We start from the raw sequence: 27574 nt of genomic DNA, 5'->3' as shown, positions 1-27574 counted from the left end.
AGATAAAAGACGAATAATTATTTGAGGCTGAACGGGACACAGATGGAATATTGAGACGTGACAGAGCAGATTATGGACACATGGAGAACCGGGCAGGTTGCTGGCTGTGCAGAACAGCAGAGGAACCGTAGCTGAACTGAGCAGAGAGCTGAGAATGTGAAAAAACTAATCTGAGCAAATAAAGAGTAAGATTTCAACCTGCTTTTTTTTTCAGATATTTATTCTATCTACAATTACTCTCATACAGACAGGCTTACAGAAAATCGACACATTGTGCTATTAGAATTTATCTAAAGGCTCATGAACAAACAGCAGTTCATTACCAACAACTTTAGTGCTGGATATGTTTACCATTGTTATAAATCAAGCCAGATGACTGGGTTCATATGTTAAATCCTTAATACACACTAAGTAGAACAAATATCAAATAAAGCAAGTATAAATTTTCTGACTTGCTTTGAAAAGTATTAAGTTAAATCTGTAAAAGGCAGGAAAACCTAACGTGGTGTATGATACAAAAGTATTAACCCATGCTATTTGCTCTTAAAATAGTACAAGGAGATTCTTTTCTTTCTTTAAGCTTTGACCAGTTCTGTGTGTTCTTGGATTTATTGGAATAACTTTGCGACTATAATGTATCCAGCTAATAATTGCTCAGATGAAGGCCTCTTTCACAGTGCATTCAGCAAATTCTCCAAAGACTGCTAATCAGACAGGCTTAATAGTTTCTTGGCTTGGATGACTGACTGTTTTAGTTCCAATCTTGTTGGAAAAAGCTTTTTGGTTTGATTAATCACTTTACCATGACTAGAGCCATATTTTTGGTCAATGATGTTGAAATGGAGTAATTGTTTCCGGGAATATTTTGATGGATTTTTATTGCTTACAGCTTCAAACTTATCTTGTCAAATTGTGCTCTACTTTGGACTTGGGCCCAGTGCTTTTCTAATCCGCTCAAAGTCAGTTTAAGTGCCATAATTCGTTTGGGCACTGAGGTCATCATTTCCTTTTTTGGCCAATTTGTCATTTGGGTAATTTCTCTCCACCAGCCCACTGAAAAATTCTCAATTATGTCTGACATTTATGGCGCTCCTCTTGCTAATTGCCAGCGTCTTGTGTCTTTTTGGGCTTTTTCGCTAGTATTATGGAATTATGCTGGATGAACTATGCACGTGTTTGTGGTAGCACAATAAAACTCAACGAAATGTTTTGGCAGATGGTTCATAAAAGAGTTTTTTTCCCATCCTCCTTCCTAAAACAATTATCTTGAAGTCATAGTAAATCTTTTAATCAATACAAGACTTCTGAAGATTGCACAGTTGCTATGCATATGTTTGCTTTGTTCTTGACTCACAGGACATATTTGCGTCCTGACTCACTGATCTGGGATAAATAGTGAGACTCGGCTGCAGGTTCAACATTGTTCGAAGCCGACAGTGTTTCTGAATCACGAATACCCCAGCTATGACTTTTTCACTGTCGTGTTTCTGCCGAAGCTGACTAACTGCTTGTAAGAAGTGCTATTAAGTTTCCAAATTTCCAAGCATTAGTTGTTGTGACCAACATATTTCTCTGTCATTTTCTGAACAGGATAAACGCTTCGGCCAAGATTGTAAAATGTCTTCATTTAAACATTAATCAAATAGTTATTAGAATACTTGACTCTGAACACTTCCAGGAAGCTATTTGAGTGCTTGTATGATTCACATTTAAAGCTTAGCCCTTGTGAACTGTTGCAGGTTTTCTGCATTGTCAGCCTAGAATGATCTTTCAGGGGTGGAACAGTGCTCCCTCTGGAGAAGTGGTGGATGCAAGTCTCGGTTTCATATATCAGGCTGAGGTTCCACTGTTTTCAAAGCCAGGAAAGCGTGAGCAACGTGAGGTCACAGAGAGTGAGAGTAAGCTAGAAAGACTGGTGCCAAGGCTCAATGAAAGAGTAAGAAGACTGGAGTGGGGAGGACAGATGCTCAGGCTGAGATAGATCATGCTGGCCTTGCCCTCACTTATATACTGAGATAGCAGCTTCCCGGTGCATGCAGCATCCAGCCAGTCTCCTGTAATTTTTCTACTACAAAAGGTGTGAGGTACTATATATGTCTTACTTGGAGCAGGGTTGGCTTGTTATGTCAGCAGCACCCTGTTACTAACCCTGCCTGTCAAGTGGCGCCAAGAGTAAGAAATAGTGTAGAAAAGGAATGAGTCAAACAAGGAGGGAAAGAACAAAAACAATGATAACAAGAGAAAAAGTCAACAAGGTAACATGAAGTTCCAGGATATACTGTAGTCGGATCTGTTGTAATTCTTCTGTCCAGACACGTTGCTTGGCCTTTTCACTGTCCAGTCAATACTCAGCTTTGAAGCCCAACTGTGCGCAAATGTCAGGAGGCGGCAGACAGGGAAAGTGTAGTGTCTGCGGCTGAGGTTTGTCAACATCTCTGAGAATCTGATACTTTCCTTAGTTTTCGGCAGGCCAGCAAAACTTCTGCGTCTGGACTCAGGCTTTTTTTGATTAGGCACTGAGTAACCGAAATTCATATTGTGGTTTGGTAAGTTTGTTACAGAGTGTTTTTACTTAACTATTTACTCAGTAACCAAATAGAGAATGTTGCAACATCATCTTTCAAATTGCCATTGCATGAAAGAAATTAGGATGTCAACACTTGACTAAAATATTTATTTTCTTTGGTTTTCCATTTATGTTTTTAATTGTGTTATATAATAAATAAGAAAATATGAAATTACTTAGGCCTCAGACACACAGGCCTAGAGTGTAGCTGGTGAACTCCTGCCAACTTCCTGTCTAGGGAAAAAAAATGCATTCCCCACCCAGTTGGTGAGTAGTTGCTAGCTGGAAAGAAGGTGCGCTTGTGATTACTCTGGTCACTAGGAGATTGCATGGAAGACACAGACTTGTCTGCATGTACTTTTCAAGCTGTAGAAATGAAGAACTTCACAGTAAAAGTTTTGCCTTACTGCTGCAACCAACACTTGTTTTCAGGGAAAACTACTAGCAACTACCAGCAACCAACAACAACCACTTGCCAACCAGTTGTGTAATGCAGACGTTGCCCTAGTGATGGTTAGTTGCCAGGGAGTCACTGATTAGTCTCTAGGCCTGTATGAATGGGGTTGTACCGGTTTTACAGCAATTGGCAGCGACCTCCAGCAATCACTCGCAACTGGTCAGAGAATGCACATTTTTCCTTAGTGACTGGAGGTTTCCAGATGTTCGCCGACAGGTGTGACTGAGGCTTCACTTGAGCATTGTTATGCGCAAACAACACAAAATAATTTATTTTGGGATTCAAAATACCTTATCATAATGTTATAATGTAATATTACTCAAGGTTAAGAGTCAAACATCACTCTGGAGGTATTCTCACCTTGTGAAGCAGCTGGATTGTTGCAAGACTCAGGAGTTCATCTTACAGTCTACGTATGACTACTCTGCAGTCAGACTTCTTTTAAGAACTGGCCAAAAAATTTACACTTATCACCCTTTTTTTCTTAAAAGGACCAGATTCATCTGACAGAGCTGCAGTGACTTCTTCCCAACTTTCAAAGCTCCTCTCACCTCGGCTTGCTTTTACTCTTCTGCACTCTTGTATCCCACTTTGTTGTTGATGTGGCTGGTGGATGGTGATAGCCAGGTTTTTGAAACTGCTTGCCCTGTGTCTTCCAGGATGGTTCAGTGTACAGTCCATTCCTATTACACATCCCTGTTAATCCATATCAATTTAATACAGTCTTCTCCTAAGCTCATGCATGGGTCAAAAGTATGTTTTTTTTTTCATGCAAAATTTTATGTTTTCTTGTTGCAAGTCACAGTATTCTGTTAATTTCTAAGCTTCCATCTAGCTTTTTTTCTCCTCAAAAAAACTCTTTAAGTTTGTTTAGAAGAAAAACAAAATTAAGCTCATTATTAGCTCATTTTGTAAAAATTGTTTATTCAGTTACCTATTCAGATGTTCAGCCTAACTAAGCCAAATAAGCCAAATGTCTTTACATCTGTACAGGCAGCCAGGTAGCCAGCATCATATACAGTATGCCAAATGCGTGCTTATCAACAGAGCTTAACTGTTTGTGCGGCAGCTCAGCATCTGTCCGATCTCATGACCAGCCAAGTTAAGGTCTTAGAATTTTCTCCTCATCTCTCTGCATTTCCTTCTCCTCTTTGAATATTTATGAAGTAGAATAAATCAAATCTGCCAAAAAATGTGGAATATTTTAAAACCTTTCACATGTCTTCTCTTCAGTTAAGACCCTCACCTTCTATTCATGGCCACGTGTCTTTATGTTGATTTAGGTTTGACTATGAATAATTTATCTAAATTATTTTTATCACATATTTTTTAACTTCTTTTCAACTTATTTATTAGAAATGACCTCATCCATGGGGATAAATTCTTCCATCAAGAAAAACTGTTTCTTTGGTTGTCTGCCTTTTTTTGTGGGGGGGGCTGAGAATAAAGTGCACCATGAATACCCCCACTGAATGAATTTATGCTTGGCAGCATAAAATAAAGGTCTTGGTGGGATGGACAAAACATATGAGGAGCCTCCTTTGCTGTGGGATTCTGGGAAGCACAATTCCTTGTCATACTCCCTCCTTCTGTATTCCTGTCTTCAGTCTTAAGCCTCTCCTCCGACCTCTTCAGTTTTGTCCCAAATGTCCTAACTGCCTGTTTTGTGGGATTAACCATAAAACGTAAAACTCAGCACATCGTATATGTAACTGGCAAGCCAATAACTGCTTCCTCCTCTGACCTGTAGAACAAATGCAGTTCAGTGTTTCTTGTAATGTCTGTGGTGGGATGTCAGCATGAGGTCCTGTAGATCACAGTTGGCCCCTAGTATGAAGGTCAGGGCCAGTGGTGACCATGTGTAAAGGGCGTATTCACCACCACCACCTATGAGTCCTTCATATAATCTCCACTGCCTTGCCGTCCTCTGACATCAGTTCTCTGCAGGAAACAGAGCTGGGTAGAGCAGGATGTATGCTGCATGCAGGTTACCCCTCTAAAGGTCATCTCTCTCTGGTCTGTTACATGATCTGACTCGGGGCCAGTGTCGGCAGCTACATAGATAACAAAGCTGCAATTCATACCACATAGAATTCAAGCCGTTATGTTTAGACTAGACTTCAGGTCTGAAGACTTTCACACTAGCAAATAAATGACACACTTTCAGCAAAAGAAAGTACATTATTCTACCTATAGTGATACATGGTGGTGCCCATGATGGTACTGCTAGTTAACCCTTCTGTAACATGGTGGTTTGTACCTTACTGAGATTATACTTGAACCTCAGTTTTACACAGTGCAGTGACATCGTACAATGTGAACCCTTTTAGAAACGTACAAACCAATTAACCTCACATATATTTGAACTGTGGGATGGAAACCCACCAGAAACAGGCCCTATAATTTGTTTTTGGCCGAGAATAATGTCTTCTGATATTGAAAAAAAGGCAGATTTCTAGACCTGATGTGGAGTTTATAGTTTTATTTGTCCAAAGTTTACTGTTTAATGTGAGAAGAAAATCAGCCCCATAAATTAAAGTCAACACTTCAGTTGATATTTGATTGTCATCCATCGTTTTCCACTTATCCATTGCAGGGCCTATCCAGCAGCCATAAGGCAAGAGTACACTCTGCATGGGTCTAATAAAGAGAGACAGACAACCATTCGCTCTCACATTCACACCAATTTAGATTAACCAAACCCCACCAAATGCATGTAGCTGGACTGCATGCGGAAGCAGGAATAGTCAGAGAGAACCTACAAACACGACACGGAAAGCCCAAATGGTTGGAGGTAAACCCAGGACCTCTTTGCAGTAAGGCAACAGTGCGAATCCACCAAACCACCGTGGTGCTCCACATAGCGTAGCAGGAGTTTTATTCTTTAATTTTAGATTGTGGTGGCACACAGAGTCAAAATTATGAAACCTGTCCCTGTCCAAACAGTTCTGAATGGTGTAGTGTCAGTGTGGCAAATTAGTGAAGGGGGTGTGGAATAATTTGACTGTTACAGTGAACGCTAAAAGCTCTTGTTCATAGGCAGACAATGTGGGCGTAGCCCCACCACACTTCACTGAAAAGCAAAGTGATCACACTGATTATATTGAATGATTGCAGCCACAATGCTAATAGTAATTTAATCAAATTTATTATCATTGTTAGAATAAGTATAAAACATATAATACAATAAATCTGATTAATAATCACTATGATGTGCTCAAAATGTACAACATAAAGTCGTTCAGTATTGTCAGATTCAGTGTTTTCACAAAAAATGATTCAATGCAGTCAGGTAGGAAATATAACTTTGGGTTTAAATGCCACTAATATTGGAAGTACTGGATGAAACGAAGTTAGATCATTGTGTCATCAACACTTGTTCTTTGTTTGAATTTCCTCACAAGTAATTCACTCGTATTACTACAAGAAAAAGAAAAACGCCCAGTGTTCTGGTCATACGTACAGGTTCTCTGCTTATATCGGCCCCACCATTTTCCTGGTGACTAATAGGGCTGGCGGTTATGTGGCTTGTTGACTCAAGGCTTTGTACATAGCCACACAGCCATTTCTCAGAGGAAACTGTGGTTGTAGTGGGAGTTTTCCATGTTAATCATGGATCACTGGTTGCTTTCACTCCCACTCCAGACAAACCACACCACCAGCGCTGCTGGGACCTGTCAAAATCCCCTAGGTGTACTCTGCACCTGCGCTGAATTATTGTTTTGCTGTTATCGCCGATTTTCTTAGGAGCAATGATCACAATGCTTGCCGAGGAATTTCAGGTATCAGACGCAAGAGAGACAAAGAGCTTAAACGCAGAAAGGCAGGAGTGGATATTCGCTCAGCAAGTCTCTGTTACTACGACTGAGTCGAGAGGATAATAAATTAAGAGCAGCCCAAATCCCACATTAGCTTTACATCACATATTGCTCTTGAAACTTATAACTTTGATCAGATAAGTGTTTTCTTATGACTGAAACATATATCCAAGGCTCAGCCTGGGAAAGTTTTCTGACTGTATCACCTGGCAGTCTGCTTTGCTACTCAAAGAAGAACTGTATAGAATCATCCTCTTTTTTTGGCTGCTCCCAAAAACAAGGTGAGCTACACAGGAAGTATGGTTAAAGTATAGTAAAGGGGTAAAAGTTAATTCCCACAGGTTGTGTGCGCGGCTCTCCTCTGAATAGGGCTCTCTTCTAAACCAGGCATATGACTGCATGTCTAGAGGACTGATTTGTCTCCAGGCATGGGAGTGAAATTGTGTGGAGTCAGGTTCACCGGCTTTCTGCTTGTTTATACAGTATTTTGTGCTGATGTTGCAAACTTGACATGTACCCTGAAGCTCAATCCCTGGTGAGCTTTTTTTAAATTTGTGAATGGCCCAGGGCTTTCTCAGCGTGAAATAGTAAAGATTGATCAACCATTTGTCATTACACTTATTACTATGCGCATCTAAATGTATTCTAGATTGCTGTATGTGAGCAATTTTAACACACAACAATACTAACCGAGCCAGGCCAGGAAGGGTTGGTGTTTTTTTTTTTTTCCTACAATCACAGAGCCAAACTAGTCCCATGAGTGTTTGGCTTCCTGCTAGGCCAGAGGGAACAAAGGACCATAGAGAACTCAGCACTCAGCATGGGACAGATATGTCTTTCTCTCCCCCGTCCCACCTCTCCTAAAGCCCCATCTGAAACACTCTCTCTGAGTCGCCGTGCCAGCGGGCTCTGCGTCCGTGGCCAAATCCACCTCATCAAGCTGGCCTGTGCAGATGCAGCTGTCGGACGGACAAATACTGTACAGTAATTATAAAAAGAAAGAAGCACGCCTGTCCCGGAATGCTCTCCGGCCTCCACCTCCGGCACTGAGGCAGATGGAGATAGCATCAATCAGACACATCTCCCAGATATGGGGCATGGTGTTGAAAACATGAATTAGCAGTATGGCTATGCATGGGACCAGTTAATCCATTCAGATGTCAGGATGTAGGGTTCCTGTGGGTTCCCCTGGGGGATGAAGTAGACCTCCAAAAGTTTAAAACTATACAAAAGTAGACCTCCAAAAGCTGGACTTGTTCATGTCTACATTTGCCCTGTGGTCCCTGTAAAATTTCTTTTCAAACCAGCATTATATTCCAATTCAAAAATTTGCTTAATCACTCTTCTAAATGGAAACCCTTTTTGGCTTATCGTGAAAGCAGTCTGACATATGACTCTGACCAGCATATATAGCCTCAGTCAGCAGTTGGTAATGGCTCTTCCTGCTGACCTGTCTTGCGGCGTTTTACTAAGTTAATGATCAGAGCAACTACAATAAACGGGAGAATATTAAATGGCTTCTCAGCTCACCAGGCCTGCAGGCATTTTGGTTCTGGCCCCTGAACCACAGCAACCACACTGATTTTCTTTCATCCAGACTCACTGCTTCCTGGATTTGAAAACCCTGCTTTTTAAATGCTGAGGCGAAAACTTGGCACATTGGCACGGCTACTGCCTGCCCCCTCCCACCCCCCGGAGATAAAAAAAGGGAGCTGATTATTTCACAGGTGCTGGCCTGCGCTGAGTTTGAGCAGACGGCAGGAGTCATGTGTTTTGATCATGTAATGTCGGCAAACCTCAGTGAGGTCAGATTTACAGAAAATCTATTTTCATGCAGACGCTGGGGGAAGTTATACCTATAAAATTAAGTGGAACTTCATCTCTTCATTTGTCTGCGCGGCACTTCGGCTGATCCGAATAACAGTCTTTGCTCAGTCAATTTCTCAAGACCCTTTTCTGCTTTCCATGGTGCACTAGGCCCAGTTGTTGCACTAATATAAGACTCTTCCCCTGGGGGAGAATAAAAAGCTTTCTGAATCAATCCAGCCCCACTGTAACTCATTTCACCCAGGCTCTGGCTGCTACTAGTGGGATTCCTGGAAGGCCGTCCAGACAGAGAGAACATGATTTAATCCAGCCTCCGTGGCTGGTGCGATAAGCCCTTAGACACACCCATATTTTCACAAGGGGGAATATTCTGCCAGGACCCACAATTATCCAAGTCATAATGACTAGAGATGTTATCAAAGAAAGACTGGGCCTTAATTGCTCACTGATGTTTGGCCTTATGCGGCCACGTATACGAGAAAAACTTGTTTTAGTAGAGAGGAGCTTATCGTTAAGGCAATGCACATGTCCCAGTTACTAGGTGTTTTCCTTTTATTCGTACTTTATGTTATGGGACACATGTTGGACCACTGGCACTTCTGGCATATTTAAATTGAATTTCAAAGGTGCACTCAGTTACAATTTGATCATTTTCATATACAGTGCAAACTCTTTGGAGAAAAAGTCACAAATATTCGAAAAATTCTTTATTTTTTCTTGCCACAACTTAAATGAATAGACCGTTACCACTCTCTTGCCTGTGCAGCACACTTAAGCTTAGTCGAGGGGGAGATAAGGCATATTTTCTGAGCCGTTGAGATATTTGCTTCAATCTAAGACTCAGATATCAGCATGTGCGAGCTTCGTGATTATCCTGCAAAAGATGCTGCGACAAACACCAAGACTCTGGAGGTCAAAACATTTACTACCAGACATTAAACATTCACAAAAAGCTGTAATTTAGGGTAAGACTTTAATGTGACAGAGGCTGGTGTTGAGTTATTTTTGAAGTTTCACTGAGCACAAACTTTACCACTATGCCATTGCATGACCTTGTTGCTATGAGGAAGGACACAACAACAATAAAATGAAAGTGTCCTTGGGGTTGGATATTATATTTATTGGTGCATGTTTAGGATCAGACCTCAGGGTTTTATTGAAAGAAACACACAGGGACCTCGGTGGCGAATGATGAATGGATGAGAGTGTTCTCCATAAAGTCTGAGGAATGAGATGTGTGACCACAGTGGGGTTTTGGCCACCGGTGGTGCAGATGGTTTGGTGCGTTGACTGGGTTGGTAAGAAAGAATAAATTCTGTTTCAGACTTCTTTCACCTCCTAAAATACACCAAGGTTGTTAAGTCAGACCAAAGTCTCCTAACCAAGCTTCTCCCCCCATTTTCCTGGGGGGCGGGGGAGATCGAATATGGCAAAACAAGGCTATCATTTTTTTAAAAAACAAAATAGACTCAAAATATCCAGTGAGCAATTAATTTCTTATCAAATATCAGATACAAAAAGCTCAGATTTGGCTAAATCAAATTCTGAAGCAAACAAGTCATAGTTGGCAACAAGACTCTTAGCCATCCTTCAAGTATCATTACTGCTAATCTGGAATATTTTCCTTGCTACATTGTAGTTGGAGTCTTGGACCATCACACAGATTCACAACACTACTGGGATTTGAATAGCAAAACACGAACAAGAGTCAAGTGTGTATGTCTTTGCTAATGTTCTTGAATAACACCTCCTGGGACTAGTTTCAACAGTGTGCACTCTCCCTCTTTGTCTGCAGGCTCTGTGTAATGTGGAGCACCATCTGCTGTAGAGATTTTGCTGAAAAATGTCTTTGCTGACGTTCTCAATTGTAAAATATTGTACACAAAGATGGATGATTTCTGTCTGTTTCAAAGATGTTCTCGGTTTAATGGTTTTTTGTCTGTTTGTTAGTTGCGTGGCTAATTCTTTCCGAGTTCAGATCTCGTAACCGTTACTTTGCCACATAGTAGGAACCTTTGGAAAGCTTTGGAAAATGGCCAGCATACTTTGTTATATCCCAAACTTTTTGTACCCCCTCACAAAGTGCGCTGTACAGTTCACAGTGCTCCCTCTTTGACTGCGAAAGTGCACGTCTGTCGTGAATACACTCATAAATCTTCGCTTTTCTTTGTTGCCAACAACAGTGTTTGCAGTGGTTGAGTAGTACAAGGTTTTCATTGTTTCAGCTGCTGTTTGCACATTTTTTTTTTCCCAGATTTGTACTTTCCCCCCCCTTCAGTTTGAGCGATGATATGCATATCCAAACACAACTTTTTGAGCCGAACAACAGCGTTTAACGCTTCCTCTGAATGAGATGGATGTGAGTAAACTTTGATTTACACTTGGTCTTTGATGACCATCATTTATTTCCCCATTTAACAAGTAGGCTTCAAATTGCCCTAATTATGTTCAGCTCTTATGTAATAAGGGTTCTTTTGGCTGATGTTCCACGTTGGAAAGAGGTAAATGGAGCTATTTAACTTTTTGTTTAAATAAAAAGAATAATGACTCGATTTTCCTCAGCGCTATTGAGCGACTCTTGTTGATTGGTTTTAAATCTGCTGATGGATTCAGAGGTTTGCCACTCATCGCTCCAGAGGTTATGTCCTACTCCACAGAAAGAAAACTAAAACTGGACCAAGTGACAAGGCTGAGAGCCACTGTGACCCAGACTGGGATGCTCGTGCCAGACACTTCTGCCTACTGTCAGGCTGTCTTGTTTTGACAGTCTCGTCAAAGCCAAATGGTTCCATCTAACAAGCAGACAAGCTCTTCGTATCAGCCTATTTTCTGCATTAGCTACTAGAAGTCAACAACCCAAGCCATTACATGTGGCTACAGACTTTGGTATTCTCAAACAAATCAAAATGAAAAATGTGCTATACCAGGCTGGACATGTGCTTAGCTTCAAGTGGTGAGCAAGTTAGTGAGAAACCATTTAATATCACACAGTCCTGACCTTTCCAACTTATTCAGCATCCTGAGGCCAGAAAAAAAGTGTTTCTGCCTGAAATACGTTAAACTGACAAGTGTGCTTTATTTAGCAAGGAGATTTATAGAGACAGTGGGTAATGAAAGCGCCTCAGAGACAGAACTGTTAGTGAATGAATCAGCTGTGGCCCATACATTACTGCGCTGTGCTTCACATAAACACTTATCCGGCGTCGTCATGCAGTGTGGGCTACGGAGACAGTTTAAGGTGTAAACAGTTCTTGAAGATCTGGGTCACTGCATGCATGTGTGTGTGAGCGAGTGCTCGGGGTGAGCAGGATCATTAGATAAATCTTGAATTTCTGTCGGAGCAAAAGGCTAGACACCGGGCAACTTACAGAAACAACAGTCACCACTGGGATGGTTGGAAGCGGTGCTTTTCGAGCAACTGCTGTTGGAGTTTTCTGGTGCTTAAACAAATCCAGATAACTGACTTTATCCACATTTATCCTCGCCCTTCCAGAGATCACAGTCTTAACATGAAAATTCATGCTACACCTGCTATTTTGTTTGGAAGCGTCACTGATTTGGAGGATCTGTAGTCGTTTTGACTGTCCTCCAGTTCTTGATATTGGCTTGTTTTCACAGTGCTTAACTGTGTACTGTTTGTGCTCCAAAAATGCCTCCTCTCCAACTCATTTGAGCCTGACGAGGCTGGAACAGGCATTCACGCCGGCTGTCATGCCTTTGTGAGAGCTAATGTTCACATATTGTAATGCTAAATGAGTTCAAAGATACAGTATGTTGCAAGCTGAGTGCCAAATAATACTTTTTGCAGTGTTTTGGAAGTGTTGCAGTGTTGATTCATGTAGAGCTTAGATTCTTGGCCCCGAATGTGATTTGTAATTTCTTCAGATGTGATGAGGTTTAGCTTTAAATGTTTTCCATGCATGTGAGATGAATGATAATGAGTGATAGTGGACACTGACAGTTACTTCATGTCTTAGTTGGAGGCTTCCTTTGCTGTCAGATATGAGCTGATGCTTTGATCAAGTGTTTGGATCAAGATTTATCAGAATTAATTCTCTCTCTGTGAATATAATTACTGAGCACATGTTCTGAACATGAATTATTTCATTTCGTGGGCTTAACTCAGACAAACTTTGCACTACATGGTAGTGTCCAAGCACAGAGCGTCTATAACTATAAAATGGATATAACCTGATTTCACTTCATGATTTCAGAAGCTTGCACTACTTTGGGCCTTGCTAGTGAAATCATAAATTACATTATGTGTGCTTATTTTGGAGAGTGATATCTGATGACTACCAATTTCACGTCTGCATGTGAAGTGCTGCAATTGTGCTTTAGGGAGATGGCGGGGTCCTTCTCATGCTATAAAAGCATCTCACCAGAAAGTCAGATTTAATATCTGGAATTTGTACATATTATTGATGCTTTAGCATACGCCCACCCACTGCCTGCTTCTAAAGCTTGCATTGGATTTGAGAATGGTATTTCCAGTCTTGGTGTCAGTACATATTTACTGTTTTTTGTTAAAAGGTTCTGATTATTCAGAAAGGGAAGTAGATGTCCCTGCAACCTGTCAGTATTTAAATAACATGAAGCAGTACTAGGATTGCACTGAAGTCAAATTTCTGGCATGTTCAAGAAACCAGTATGAGACAATTTGAACTTCAGCCATCAGAAGATGGGTACACTGCAGTCATAAAAGGATGGCTATGGTCAGCAACAGTACTCACATTTAAATGATGCTCAGCTTGTACTAAGAGGCTCAACGTGTGCCAAGAAAATACACCACCAGCAGCCTAATTCATGGATACACAGCAGGATAGATCCATACTTTTATGTTGTTTTCACTCATTTCTGATTGTAACATCCTAAACGTACTGTAGAAATTTAGACTCATCTGACCAGGCAATATTGTTCCACTTTTCTGCTGCCAAATTTTAGCGAACCCATGTGAATTTTAAACTAAGTTTCCTGTCTTTAGCTGCCTTAGTCAAAAGTTCAGCTTTTTGTGCATTCGGGAATGCTCTTTTGCATAGCTTTGTTATTTGAGTTACTGTTGCCTTCTGACCGTTCTGCTTTAACTTCTGTGATCAATAAGGCCTTTTAAACCAGAGAACTGCTGCTCACAAGATTCTCTTTTTCTGACCACAAACCCATGAGATGAATGTGTAGAAAAACCCCAGTAGATCAGTAGTTTCTGAAATACTCAGACCAGCCTATCTGGCACCAACAGCTATACCATTTACCAGTAACAAAGCCACATAAATCCCCTTTCTGCCTTACTCGGTTTGAACTTAAGGCAGGTCGTCTTGACTACGTTTACTTGCCTAAATGCATTGAGTCATTGCCATGTGATTGGCTGATTAGTAATTGTCCTTGACAGTTGAAAGGTTGTACCTAATAAAGTGACCAGGTAAGTGAATGTGTTTCCTCTTTACCAACTAATATCACATGCTAGCGTTGTCTGTCCTGATTGGTGCTTGGTGAGAGCATTTTGGATTTCATAAATGCTAAGTAGCTTTGTTGAACTGAAAAGTGTCAGATGATACCAGCTGCTGAAAGACTGAGAACTACTCAGCTATTATTATTATTTTCCATTCATTTTTATTTGCCTTATTTCAGACTTTGTACCATGTGCTCAGCAGCTCTGTTATTGCTGACTTAAGTGATTTAATTAAAACTGTATGGCCATTGCCTGATACCCCAAACATTACTTCCATCTGTCTGTACAGCCCATGTCCCATGTAAACTTCGAAATTGCTTTCAAGTCACCCAGAACAAGGGAGGGGAATGATTCCGCTTTAAGCCACAGAGGCCTTGACGTCAGAGTGAGGTTGTGCTTGCCCCGTGTGCTCCCTGATCTGCAGGCAGAGAGGGTAACCGTGAGCTCACACTGGGAGGAAACCATCTTGCCATTGAACATATGAGAGGTAGACAGAGCAACATCTGGCTAGGCCTAGGAAGTGAGGCAGGATGCTTGCAGGTCAGGTGTCACTGTTAGTGATGGAAAAACCCAATCATATTTGAGCATGGAAGCGTAATGGTCTTTTGCCACCTCCTGTCCATCGTTATTACCTTGGCAGTAGCACCTCTGGTTTCCCTGTGTCACATCCTTTCTCCCAAATCCACCCTGTCAGCTTTAGGTGCTAAATGTCATTTAAAAAGATGATGTGAGAGAACATTATCACATGTTTGTCTACCTTTTAGGCTTCCTCGTTTGGTGTCCTACTCCTCATGGTAACAGGAATGTAGTTTATGAATAAAGAGACACGCACAGACTTGTATTATATCTAGGACAGCTGGGACACGGTGTGTCTGTGTTTGCTTTTGTGTGGACAAATATGCATTTTTGTGTGTGTGCGCACATGTTTATTTGCTTGATTATTGTTGTGAGTGTGTGTGGGGGTTAACAGAGCTGATTTGTGATGTGTGGTTTAGAAAAAAAAACACAGTTTTGTACAAGTGTTTATTTGATCTATCCAGCATAGCTCACCTTTGTCCTTCACTGCCTGTCTGTCAGGGCCGATCAGTGGGATCCAGATGTTTTTTTGTTTTTTTGTTTTTTTGCAGGGCTGAATCCCAGCATTCCAAAATCAATCTTATACCCAGGTAGGCTTGTCTGCCTGTCTGTCTGAGAGGCACGCGCCTCCCCCAGGTCACTCACATGAGCTCAACTTCCAGGTCGTGCAACACTGGCTCAGTAATTGACCCAAATGAAATGCTCACTGGGGAAAAAACTTGCGCCCTTGCAGCCCTGGTCGAGCTTTGTTCGTCGACCCCAGTTTTAATACTTCCTCCAATTCACTGCAACACTCAGGATGTTGCTCTCTGGTTGGCCACAGTCAGACAAAACAAGGAGTTCATAATCTAGTCATGCAGACACAATGTGTGATGGAAAGGTTTTGGAGTTGTGATGGAAAGATCTAATGTGTTTAATCACACGCTTTTCTAAGACGAGCCACACACAGACTCTCTTTGGCTGCCTAATATTTTGTTGGCCAATCGATTCCTGTGAAATGGCTTTAAGATGTCTGCAGTGTGCTGTCATATGTACACTGATACAATGGTGGGTGGTCATTTTAACCACGTTCAAAGATTCAAAGAAGAAGGTCCGCTTGTGTGAGCCAAAAGTTCGGCCTTCAGACTGCCGTTACTGTTTTCTTCTCTTGGATTTGTGCAGGAGACGACCAAACCGAGAGCTCTGCATACGATTATTCTACACGTTTTTTGTGGGTGACAGTAGAGACTTTTGTTTTCATACAGCGTTTGACTGAAAGACTAAATCCAGTAATAAGCAGGTAATGAGCGTAATATTTGCAGAGCATAGATGTCCAACTGATTTGAGAAGCTGACAAAACAAGAAACTGAGTTTTGTTTAAAAGATTTAAAGTTTGTTTTTGTGAACCTGAAAACCAGGAAGTTGAGGATGTGGTGCTCACAAGCACATGAGTCTGTTTGCAGAACCCGATAGCCAATCAGAAGTAAGTTTGCTTACTGAGAGGATGGCCTGAAAGATATGGAAGCTAAAATAACTGGTTTCTGATGGTGATAAAACTGAGGGATCGCATACAAATAAATAATAGCTGTTCTAGTGGAGATCCAAAATAACAGTATGGTGTTAGGTCCACTTTTATTTTATTTTAGCATTGTGGTGCTTAAAGAATGATTCAGTATTACCAGTTCCATTAAACTTAAATGTTTTATTCTATAAAATTGATTAAGTATTATTAAGTAATCTATGAGCTAGATGGCATGTTTGTCTCTTAGGGGTCCTACTTTCTGTTGCACACACTGAGCACACTTAAATGGATTTCATGGTGACACGTATAAGATGCTCATGGGTGTATCTTTGTGACTGCATATATATGTGTGTGTGGGACATTAGCTTTTGTCTGAGGTCATGTGTTTATGGCCTTGTGATAATTTACAGGACCCAAGTGAGACGGGGACCTCCTGACTCCTCCCCTCAGCAGACCGGGACCTCCCGTACTGTGAAACGTTATCCATCATCCCCTGGGCCTATAACCTCCAACGCTCTGCCCAATGGCAATGGCTACTCTAACGGCAACGAGCACGGGAACTGGTATGGAAACAGGAACGGGCATACCAACACACATTCCCACAATACTCACAGGCCAACCAGCAACAGCCAGCTGCACGGACAGTTCAGCAATGCATTATTACCAGCAGGTAAGTACCATGAGACTGAATACATGTATGTCTTCCACTTGAATATTTGTGAATATCATAAATCTTGGCTCTGTTATCATTTCACATCCTCTGCCCCTAGCTACCTCAAAACAAATGCAATCGCTATGAATGCCTGACGAAATTCAGAGTGACCACAATACATGCATACACTTCCTGTGGTGTCATTGTTCAACATTAGCCACAAGGAAAAATTGGCAGCGTCCCAGGATGCACTTCCTTTCTCCCTCTGTCCAAACACCTCACGCCCTCTGTGGTCTTCATCACATGCACAGACGTTCCGTATCAAAGCTATTGCAGTTTGAGCATGTGCGAGAATGCGCAGTTACGAACCTTTGGGAATTTACTCAGACACTTCTCTGACATGTTAGACACTGGACCCTGGTTGTTGTTGGGAATGTGATGTGAACGTCACCAGTTTTTTTCCCCCTCTTTGATCCAGCGTGCACAGCTGTCTGCCGTTCTACATCCTCCTGTTTTTTAGCCCCGTACTGCAGCAACGGCTGTTGAACAGCTTCCCACCATTACACAGTGCTCACCTACTCTCTCTTTGTTTCCTTCACACATACACATATCCAAAACACCTTCTCTCAAAGATAAAGGGCTTGGAGGCTAGCCCAAAAACCTAATAGCCTTCTCAACCCCCCCTCTTTTTTTTTTTTTGCTGGTCTGTGGCACATCGCACGTTCAGCTGCAGCGTGCCACTGGCCAACCGTCAGCACACACCCTCGCACTTATAAACCTCCCTTTTGCCCAGACGGGGAGTGTGTCACAGTGAAGCTGAAGGTGGAAGGATGCAGCTCGTCTCTAGCCTGTCTCTACTGCTGCTTCTCAACCAGGTGTGTGTGTGTTTTCCAGGGGCCAACCTCACCTCCAACCTGGATCGCATCAAGATCGTCTTCACACCTATGATGTGCCGCAGGGTGTGCTCCAGAGGGCGTTGCTATAATAGCTGCGAGAAGGGAGACATGACCGAGGTCTACAGCGAGACCTCGCACCAGCAGCAGCCGAAGAACCAGGGCTTCCGACTCTGTGAGTGTCGACTCCGGCCCTCTGACAGTAGTGCCTGTCTGCCTGCTTATCTCTGTGATACTGCTCTGTGTTGTCCCTGAGTGTCTCTCTTTCTCCCTTTCGATTCTCACACACAGTCTGTGTTTGGTATCTCATTCTTTTTTTTATTGGGTGAGCTAGACAAAATGGGTCCCCAGTGGCATGCTGTCTGTTCTGAATACCAATCTTAGACAGGAGGCAGAGTGGTGTAGATGAAGCATGAGAGCTATGCTGAAAACTTTCACTGTCAAAGAAAAAGACAGACAGGGGAGAGCAGATTAAAAGCAAGCTCTGTAAAAGGGGCCTAATCTCCCCTTGTACACAGACACGTGGACCTAGTGGTCCCACGCTCCCCAACACTTAGCCCCATCCTTTTTGCGGTTTACACCTCGCGGTTGGCCTCGCCGTTAACCGTTTAACATGCTCTCTGGGAGGGCAGGAATGGATGAAAAAGGAGAGGGAGAGGCTGAAAAGAGAGAAAGAGTAGCAGCATGAACAGGGTTTTACAGGGATTACATTAAACCTGTCATTTATCCAGAGGGCTTTGCTCCAAATTCACACAGGAGTGTCCATGGGATAGCAGGGGGCGGCTAGTGCCAAGGCGAGGGTCGCACCCCCTGCGTGTTTCTGAGTTTTCTCATCAGGTTTAATGGTCCAGCTTAGACCTCAGACTAATTATGGATTAGAGATGAAGGGCGCACATACCACACACATACATATATAGATCCGCTCCAGTTACAACTCTCATAAATATAAACTCAAACAGCGATACAAACATGCAAACAACCCTCCCTGAAATGCACTAACCTATTTAAGGAGGACATCGCAGGCTTATGAATATATAAACAGGTCGATGTTGCAGATTTATGTGCACATTAGCAGGGTTTTGGAACACGGCGTAGATATTCTAAACACTTCAGCATCCTGGCAGAGACCCTTCACAAGATTACATTCCTGGCATTTCCACTTTTTCCTCAGTGGTTAGTTTTTATGTCCCACTTTTATTCTCAAACAAAAAACAAAAATCCCCCGTCTTCGTTATGTAAAAGCATGCGTTAAAGAGCACGTTAAAAAGAGATTGCTTTCCATTTAGGCTTGCATCCTGTTATTGCTCGGGTCTGCGTGTTCGTCCAGGAATGTCAAGTGGACAGCAAACAGTTATCTCATGCTGTTGTTACGTTGCTTAAACAGCGCAGTAAAAACCGCTGGGTAATTGCAGCAGTGCCTCTCGATGCACACCCTGTGTACAACACTTACTTAAAGCTGATATTAGATTGGTAGAAGTCTGTTTATTGGGTGAGAAGTGTGTGCGCATGTGCGTCTCGCTCGTTAGAGGTTGTTAAATGGACAGAAAGATAGGCAGACGTGGAACCTGCTGCGGAAATTCGACAGTAGGATGTTGTCTAAGAATAGTTCCTGCCCCATACCAGGGTGGGACTGGCCTGACACAGACCAGTGCAGACATGCATCCAACACTGAGAGGTTTTAATAGCCCTCCTTGAGTTGATAATTTAGCCCGCATGTCGAATCACAGGAGGCCTTTCTCTGTGTCTGGACATATTTAGTCTTTCTGCCCGTCTCTGTCCCTGCATTGTTTCTCCTTCGTTTTATTTCTGTTTCTTTTTATTCTGTTTTTAATCTATTCTGTTAGCATTCTCCTACTAATCCTTTTAATGTCCCATCTGATACGCGATTCTGTTCTTGTTCTATTCCTCCCTCTTTTCGTCCTGTGGTCCCACTCTTGTTAATGTTATGTGACAGGGTGCTCATTCCCTACATGCCATCAGAACCGTCCAGCATCTCCCTGTTCCCTGTTTGCACCCTGTTAGCCTCAATGAGACACAGAGGATGCAGTTCCCTGTGTGTTTCCATGTCTGGCATTCTCTTTAATCTCATAGCATGCAGGCCATTTGAATCTGTATCTTGCAAAACAGTCTCTTGTTTTTGTAAAAGTGCATTGCTTAACTTTCTCATCCTTCATGCTCCAGAATAGTTCTATATTCGTCATAGTTGGATAGATTTTTTTTCCCCTCATTTGATTGTCTTTGATGTTTTCAGTTAGGAGAGGTCAGGTCAGAGTGAAACTGTAGATGGGAACAGGCCCAGGTATGTAGGGTGCTGGGCTGGCACCCATCCCTTATGCCAAAAGATAAGGCAATGAAAGGGCTGTTAAAGCACTACTGTCAAACACCATCTGGCCACTGCTGGTCTGTTCTGTTTTTCTTTCCACGGCAAATTACAAAATATAAATCAAATTGTAGACAGAACACATTTTGGACTTGGATTTACTTGGATGGCTTTGAGCCAGTTGCACTCCTTTCATTTTTTGGACAATATTTGATATTTAGGGGAACTTTTTCGCCTTTTGTCATCCAAACACGTGTCCCATATGGTATCTTGTTATTATTTTCTGCAAATTATTACAGCATGAATCATGCATCATCACTCATCATCCTGCACAGGAGTATGTAATTACGGATGAGAGGCAAAACATGTCATTGAAGGAGGCACAGTGTGAGGGGCATGGCTCTGTCGCGAGGACAAAGTTGAGATTTTATAAACGTCATGTGGAATGAGGTGTCTGGTAGTGCCAAAGCAGAGAACAGCATGACCGTTGCTAACCGTTTGCAAACAAAGGCTGTCCACAGGAAGCCCTAGCACATGCCCTTCCTATTAGGACTACGCCTTCTGTTTCTTATTACTAGATCCTTGTGTGTAAGGTTAGATGATGCTGTGCAATTAAATGTGGTATGTTGTGTTTTCTAAAGATTCCTCTCATTCATAACCCTTTTTTTCTCCATTTTTTGTCCTTCATCTTTGCAGTCTTCTGTCAGATCCCCTGTCTTAATGGAGGCCGGTGCATCGGCAGGGACCTGTGCTGGTGTCCGTCAAACTCAACAGGACGGTTTTGTCACCTGCCAGTCCCTCCTCCTGCCCGACCCACCCCTCAAAGCCACAGGAACCACCAGAGACCAAAATCTCCATCCCACTCCATGTACACTCTCCCACTGTCCAATCAGCCAGGTAATCACGCTCCGGCACGCCTCCCCACTCACTCAAAATTTATTAGCATGTCTTCAGATTACAAGTGCTCGTAGCTTGACACTGATAACTCTCATCACTGGCAAGATAACAGTTTACATTGGCCATTACTTTTCATTTTGGATATTGTGCATATTTAAGAGACCTCAGAGCGACTGTCAGTTCGCTAACACGTTCATTTCTTCATGACTCTGGCTGTACTCGTGCCTCATAACTGCAAGGTTGTCATTCTTGTAGTAAAGCTTACACTCCAACAGAGAGGTGTCGAAAAAAGAAGCAAAACACAGTTAATAAACAACAATTGTGGGTTTCCTGGCTGTTCCTTTCTTCCAGAAGCAAAGGATCTCATGAATGCCTGCGATTAATCAGTTTCATTCAACATAAAATAATCACCTGACTTGAATTTTGCAACAGAAGTTGCCTTAATAAAAAAAAAGGAAGAAAAAAGCATAGCTTCATTTTTAACATTGTTTATAGTGTAGTGTTATTGCTTTCCTTGCCAACAGCAGAGGTCACTTTCTATTTTAAGCAGAACAGCTCATAGATGACTCAGTACAAGTCATCTTATTGTTCACACAATGCCGCGTTTACCAGACAGAAGATATTAGAAACAGAGCACGGCAACAATACGAATTGTTGTGCTTGAATAAAAGAGATAAATTCACTCTCATCCCCTGGTGTAAGCGATCGTGTCCTCCTTTCATAGTTTCTCATTTTATGGAACAGTTAACTAGAAGCAGAAGGCCAGTCTAAATTCAATTAAATTACACTCAGACACATTTCATCTTCTTATGGAAAAATTAATTACTTAATAACTGCGTTTAATGACAAATCCAGTCAGTGTGTTATTATGTTACAGGAAAGACATTGTTTGTCCTGCCTGTATGCTTTATATATGAAATGGAGCCATTCTTGTCCTGGACTAAGTTTTGCATTTTCTCCTTGGATTCTGCTGTCTGTGTGTGAGGTTATGATTCATGAGAGTGGGTCGGGATTCTGGGAAAAAACCTGGCACTCCCTGAAGATGGATGCTTACCCTGTGTCAGAAGGACAACAGAGCCTCACATTGCAACATCTTCTCAACTCTTCAGCAAAACTGTTTTCAGTCTTTAAAACGATTTGATTTAAACCAGAGAATCCGAAACGCTTTGTGTTGTTGTTGTTTTGTAGCATCTTAAGGGCCTCTCCACTGCCGGGAATTACCAATATGCACCAAATCTTGTGACTTGATGATGAAGCAAGTGTTTGCGTAAGACTTTAGCTGAGATCTCATGCACTGCAGTATGTATATACAGATTTTATCCCTTGGCAGAGGGTGCTTCCCCTTAAACGGTTCAAGTTTTGACACTGTAAACTATCTACTATGCTGTGTAAGCTTTGGATCTCTTCTTCTCCAGCGTCTCTCCACCCATCCTTGGTCAACGTCCACATTCAGCATCCTCCAGAAGCTGATGTCCAGATCCACCAAGTAGCTCGAGTCCAACCTGGGCAAAGACCAGCCACCACAGAGGGGGCTCACTCTGTCCAGCAGCGCTCCCAGCCTGGAAACGGACACGAATACTCCAGCGAGCACAGCAGCAGACACCCACACGCTAACGGGAATGGCCACGGCCACGCCACAACCCACATCCGTCAGAACGGAAATGTTGGAAGATGCTTTCAGGAGACAGTCGATGGACAGGTACCGTGTACACTGCTATCTCAACTTATATCAATACACATAAAATATTGTGGTCTAGGTGTTGAAACGACTGGAACACAGTGTTTTAGCCACAGCTGCCATTATATATTCACATCCCTTAACCTTCTCTGCTAGCTGTTTCTTCAAACAGGAAGTTTGTGAAAATGATTTATGTGTAAAGTCCGGGATTTATGAGGCTTGGCCACACTGGCCATCTCATGTTCCACCACTTCCTCAACAAAATCATGTTATGAGTTAGGATGCATTCAGAGGAGGTGAAGGTGAGGCTTGAAACCTCCCCAGGTGGCCCAAACGGTGAGATTTTCATCGCCTGTGTGCTCAGACTGTGGCACATTTTGTAGATTTACAGTGCTTTGCTTTAATGTATCCTAAAGCACTTGGGAAAAGGAAAGGACTTTAAGTGGCAGTGCGTGAGCTCGGCTAATCTTAGACCTCATACAGCATCTGTTAGCTTGGCTATTGTTGGGTCTTATTAGTATTTCAGTTGCAACAACACAATGAGTTGTTTTTGCCAGAATTAGTTCTTGAGTTTGTTTGTGCTCAAGTGCTGTTTCCATTATTTCCTCTCTGGTTAAGTAAGGCAATTTAAATTAAACCACTTAGTCACTATGTCAAAGAAGAACTAAACTTCAGCAAAAGAGCAGATTCACCCTGCAAATTTCTGTCTTATCCAACCATAATGGATTCAATCTGAAGAAAAAATATAATCTCTTAAGTTTAATTTCTATCAGACAAAATCCGACAAGTAGAGTTTGATGGGACTCTCCCTTCAGCATTTAACCAAGAGCCCTTAATGCAGCACGCCAGGAGGTTCATAGCTGATCTTAGGAATTGGTGTGTTTATGTCCACCTCTAACTAAACAGTCCCCGATGTGTCTGGTTCGCTTTGTCCTCGCAGAAAGGTATACACGCACACCCTGACACAAAAACATTTGCGCCCTTGCCAGCGCGCACACGCACTTGCACACAAACAAGCGTGCCTACCCAAACATGTAACACTCATTCTCCAAACTTGTTTCATAGATTTAATACAGATGTGTCTTGTTGTAGTGTGGCAAGCCTCTTCCAGGGCTAACCAAACAGGATGATTGCTGTGGAAGTATTGGCGCCTCTTGGGGCCTAAACAAGTGCCAAAAGTGTCCGACCAAACCAGGTAAGCTGTTCTGACTAAAGCCACCAGAGTTATGTAACTATTTTCGTTGTTCCATTAGAATTAAACTAATCTGGTTTAATTCTGTTGGTGCAATATTCTGTTTTGCTGTTGATGTTAGTCCTTTGGTAATCTTGCTCTGTGCCACACACCGACTCAAAAGGTAGAGTTTTCCCACTCTGATTGCTTCATATTAAGGTGTCTAAAAATTAATGCCTTCGCAGGCATTGTTTATGCTTGGTGGAGTTTTATCAGAGCATGTTTTACAGGCCTAAACAATGCTAATGAGCGATGATGACTAGAACATAGCGGCCTTTGTTAGATTTCTAAAAACCTTTGAGAGCGGCTGCGTGACTCGCCCATGCTCCCAGTTGTTAAAATGAAGCTGTTTTCACTTCCATAAAACCAAAACCGGGAAGCAAATGAAAACACATTTAGCATGAAGATGAGAGCCTGGCAGGCGTGCCACCCACCCTGCGGGCAAAGCAAGCCAATGTGGCCTTGAATGAATGAGGAAATGAGCAACTGGTTCCCAACCAGAGCTGCGGTAGGTAAGTGAAACAGCAACAGGGTGGTTGTATGTTGGCAGGAAGGCTTGGTGGTGACACTGTCCACTATAGATGGGGGCTCTGACAGCTCTTTTTACTACTTGGAGAGCACGATGTGGTCCATGCACTGGTTTAGGCACTCCCACAGCGTACCGTGCCACATGGGAGATTCAGTTATTTCCCGCGTGTCTCAGTCATATTATGGTCATACCCCGCAGATTTGCTAGTTTTACTGTTAGATTGACTGTACCCTCTTTAATATCTGACCAGACGTTGATCAGAAGCAGACATCATCTCTCTCTCTCTGTCTCCCGCCTTGATAATAGATGTCGATCTATTCTCTTCCCTCCCACGCACTGTCTCCCCAGGCATGCCAGACTCCAATTCTTTCTAAGTCCACGGCATGATCTCTTTTGGCTCCCAGATGTTTTCCCCTGCTCCCTCCTTTGAAGTTGGGGGAGAAAACAGAGTGAATACCCAATTTGCTCATTTTTGTGGCTCCTTTTGGGGGGCAGCGTATCGTAGGCCAGGGTCACACAATGGCAAAGAAAGAAAGAAAGAAAAAAAGAGGGAGAACTTAAGTAAAAAATGAAGTCATATACTCTCTCCCAGAAGTCTTTGGGTGAGTTTTAATACGAGAAATACTTTGAATTCCTGCAAGAGTGCTATTGTTCTCAGGGTAGAGACTTGGGCTTTATCTCTAAGCTACATTCCCTGCTTACTCGTCTAGGTGTGCGCTTTCTCATGCGTTTGACAGGAATGATGTGGAGCTCCTGAAGAATGATGTGTCTCTTTATTTTATAGCGATTGAGTCAGCCGTCGGCTCGCAGTGAGGAGAGAGGTCCTGTAGCTTAATAGGACTCTCCCGTGTGTCCTGTTGAGTACGTGATAATGATGTCATGAAGGCCAGTTTGTTTCTAGGCGTGCATTACTACCATTGGTCAGTTTATTGCTAAACACGCTGTTGACTAAGAGCAAGGCTTGCTACTTCATTTTTTATGATATTGGTAGAGGATGCCAGAATGACCGCAGTTTAATGGGGTGCTGTTGCAGACAGGACTGCTAAGTCTTTGCTGCCTGCCTCCACATCACTGTCAGTATATCTGCATCGCACTCTCTCGATACAGTCATATAGATCCAGAATGCATTGCTACTGTTACAGTCTGGCTGTGTCTCAAGTCCGTAAATGTACAGTTAGTTGTGTTACTCAGCTGGATATTATATATTATTATACACCAAGAACACTGTATCGCTTAGGGATATTTTGTGGGCTTGTTTTACTGTTTGTGCATGTGTTTGTGTGTTCATTATATTAAGGAGGTCTGATATTGCAGAGGCATAAATGCCAGTGTGTCCCATCTCAGTGGGAGATGAAGTCTTAGCAGTTAGTGCCTTTAAAAGTCACATGCTGAGGATTCCTGGCCTGTAATGAGTTCCAGATCGACCACAATAGGCTGAAGTCAGCTCCATTTCTTTAGTTCGGATGATGAAGTGGAGTAACAAAGCAAACCCTGTGCTTTTCTTGGATTTTAAACCATTTCATTCCATCACTGCAATTTCTTTCTGCAATGTAGAGGTCCTCAAGTTTGAGAACTAACCAGTGACTTGTTAAGTCAAGTGAGAAAGAGAATAGGTGAGTTGGACAGGAGGTGATTTGGTTACACGAGTCCCATTAAGAGAAACTGGATCCGTTATATGCTGAGAGGAATTTTATCCTTGAAAAGCAAGTGATAGGGCTGTTTGTGCAAATCTTTGGGTTAAGGATACATTTCAATCAGAAAATTAATCAGAGGTTCCCAGTTATCTGAAGGCAAATTGCTATGGCCCAAGTCTGACCTATACTGTCGTGTTGGCATCACACTCTAAAGCTGGCAGCCTTTCCCTCACTGTGTTTCACTGCTCATGGAATTTCACAAGCCATTTGTCTCCCCATCTGTCACTGATGGGCAGCTTTCCTCTCAGTGACTCTCTCCATGAGCCAGGCTGAAGCCTTGGGAGGCTTCCCAAGGAGTCGGAGCAGAGGTCCCCAGGGACTTTAAGTAACCACCACACCCACGGGAGCCTTGGCTTCCTCTCTCTAACCCTACCTTCCTGGGTCACCGAGGTCACCGTGTTGTCACTGCCCTCACACGGTTTTGCCCCACCCTCAATTCGACCTCTGTCTGTGGAAGTCATCTGCCTGTTTTTGCTCCCCACTCCTCTCTGTTTTCTCTCTGTAATGAGGAAGCTATTCTTCATGAGGTTTAGATCAGCAAAGTCAGATGAGGCGAAGGAGGGGCGGTGGGGGTCGGGGGGCACTCGGAGAGCTCCACACAGCTTCCAGATCTTCCCACATGAACTCATCCCTTCCCAAATCTTCCATCTAGTCCTGAGACATTTAAACTGACCAGCCAAAGCCTGTGCTTCTTGCTTTTTATTAGCGCTGATCAAACACAAACACTTGTTAATGACCAACAAAAACCAGAGATGCGATTACTTTGCCTTAGAAACAAGCAGCAACAGAACAGATGCACTGGAACAACTTCACAGCAGCTTCTCGTGGTGATCAGATAGAGATGTCGCATCTCTTTGACAGCATTTGATTCATTGATGTTGACTTAGCGTTATCCCTTAACAACTCAAATTATGGAATCTATTAGCTGGGCAGCAGCGTAGCTAATCAGCGCTGAGCCGACCTAACCACTACGAGAAATAAATCCCAGTTGGAGGCGCATGGATTTGAAATTTGTGATGCTTTTCTTAATTCGATACAAGCTACGTTAAGCATATTTTTTTTATTGGGAATGTACCGTGGCATGCCTTATTTTGGAAGAAGCCCAGGTGGTAAATAGTCCACAGAGATTATGGAGGAATGTGGTTCTGTTTTAAATGTGTTTGATGCGGGTTACACTGCCATCAGCATCTTGGAAAAGGACATTAAGCAAAATTGTCAAACTACAAACACTGACATGACATGCATACTTTCGTGAATAGAGACAATGAAAAGTATGTTTTCAGTAAAAGATTTAATGTGGCAGAAAAATGAAATAAACTCCTCATCAAAGCTGTTTTTGTCATTGCATCATATGTCCCATGGGATCGTTGTGTGAAAGCAATACTATACAGATGAGACTGCTGTTGATTGAGCAAATGCAATATGTTGCAGCTTTTACATTGGTGCTGTGTTTATGCATTTGCAGTGTGACACTGATGCTAACCGCACG

At 42.5% G+C, this 27574-nt stretch overlaps 1 protein-coding gene across 2 annotated transcripts in view; it reads left to right on the top strand.

Moving 5' to 3' along the window:
- Positions 1-27574, top strand: part of LOC100698491 (latent-transforming growth factor beta-binding protein 2) — an 87847-nt gene that overhangs the window by 16484 nt on the left and 43789 nt on the right. For both annotated transcript variants that reach the window (XM_005453272.4, XM_005453271.4), the window contains exons 4-8: positions 16602-16861; positions 17738-17911; positions 20753-20953; positions 22369-22652; positions 23724-23826. In XM_005453272.4, the coding sequence (XP_005453329.1) occupies positions 16602-16861; positions 17738-17911; positions 20753-20953; positions 22369-22652; positions 23724-23826 (1022 nt within the window). The remainder of the gene's footprint in view (positions 1-16601; positions 16862-17737; positions 17912-20752; positions 20954-22368; positions 22653-23723; positions 23827-27574) is intronic.

Source organism: Oreochromis niloticus, linkage group LG19 (genome assembly GCF_001858045.2).
Source record: "Oreochromis niloticus isolate F11D_XX linkage group LG19, O_niloticus_UMD_NMBU, whole genome shotgun sequence".
Classification (NCBI taxonomy): domain Eukaryota; kingdom Metazoa; phylum Chordata; class Actinopteri; order Cichliformes; family Cichlidae; genus Oreochromis; species Oreochromis niloticus.
Note: the sequence above shows the minus strand (reverse complement) of the source record. Positions and strands in the feature narration are given on the sequence as shown.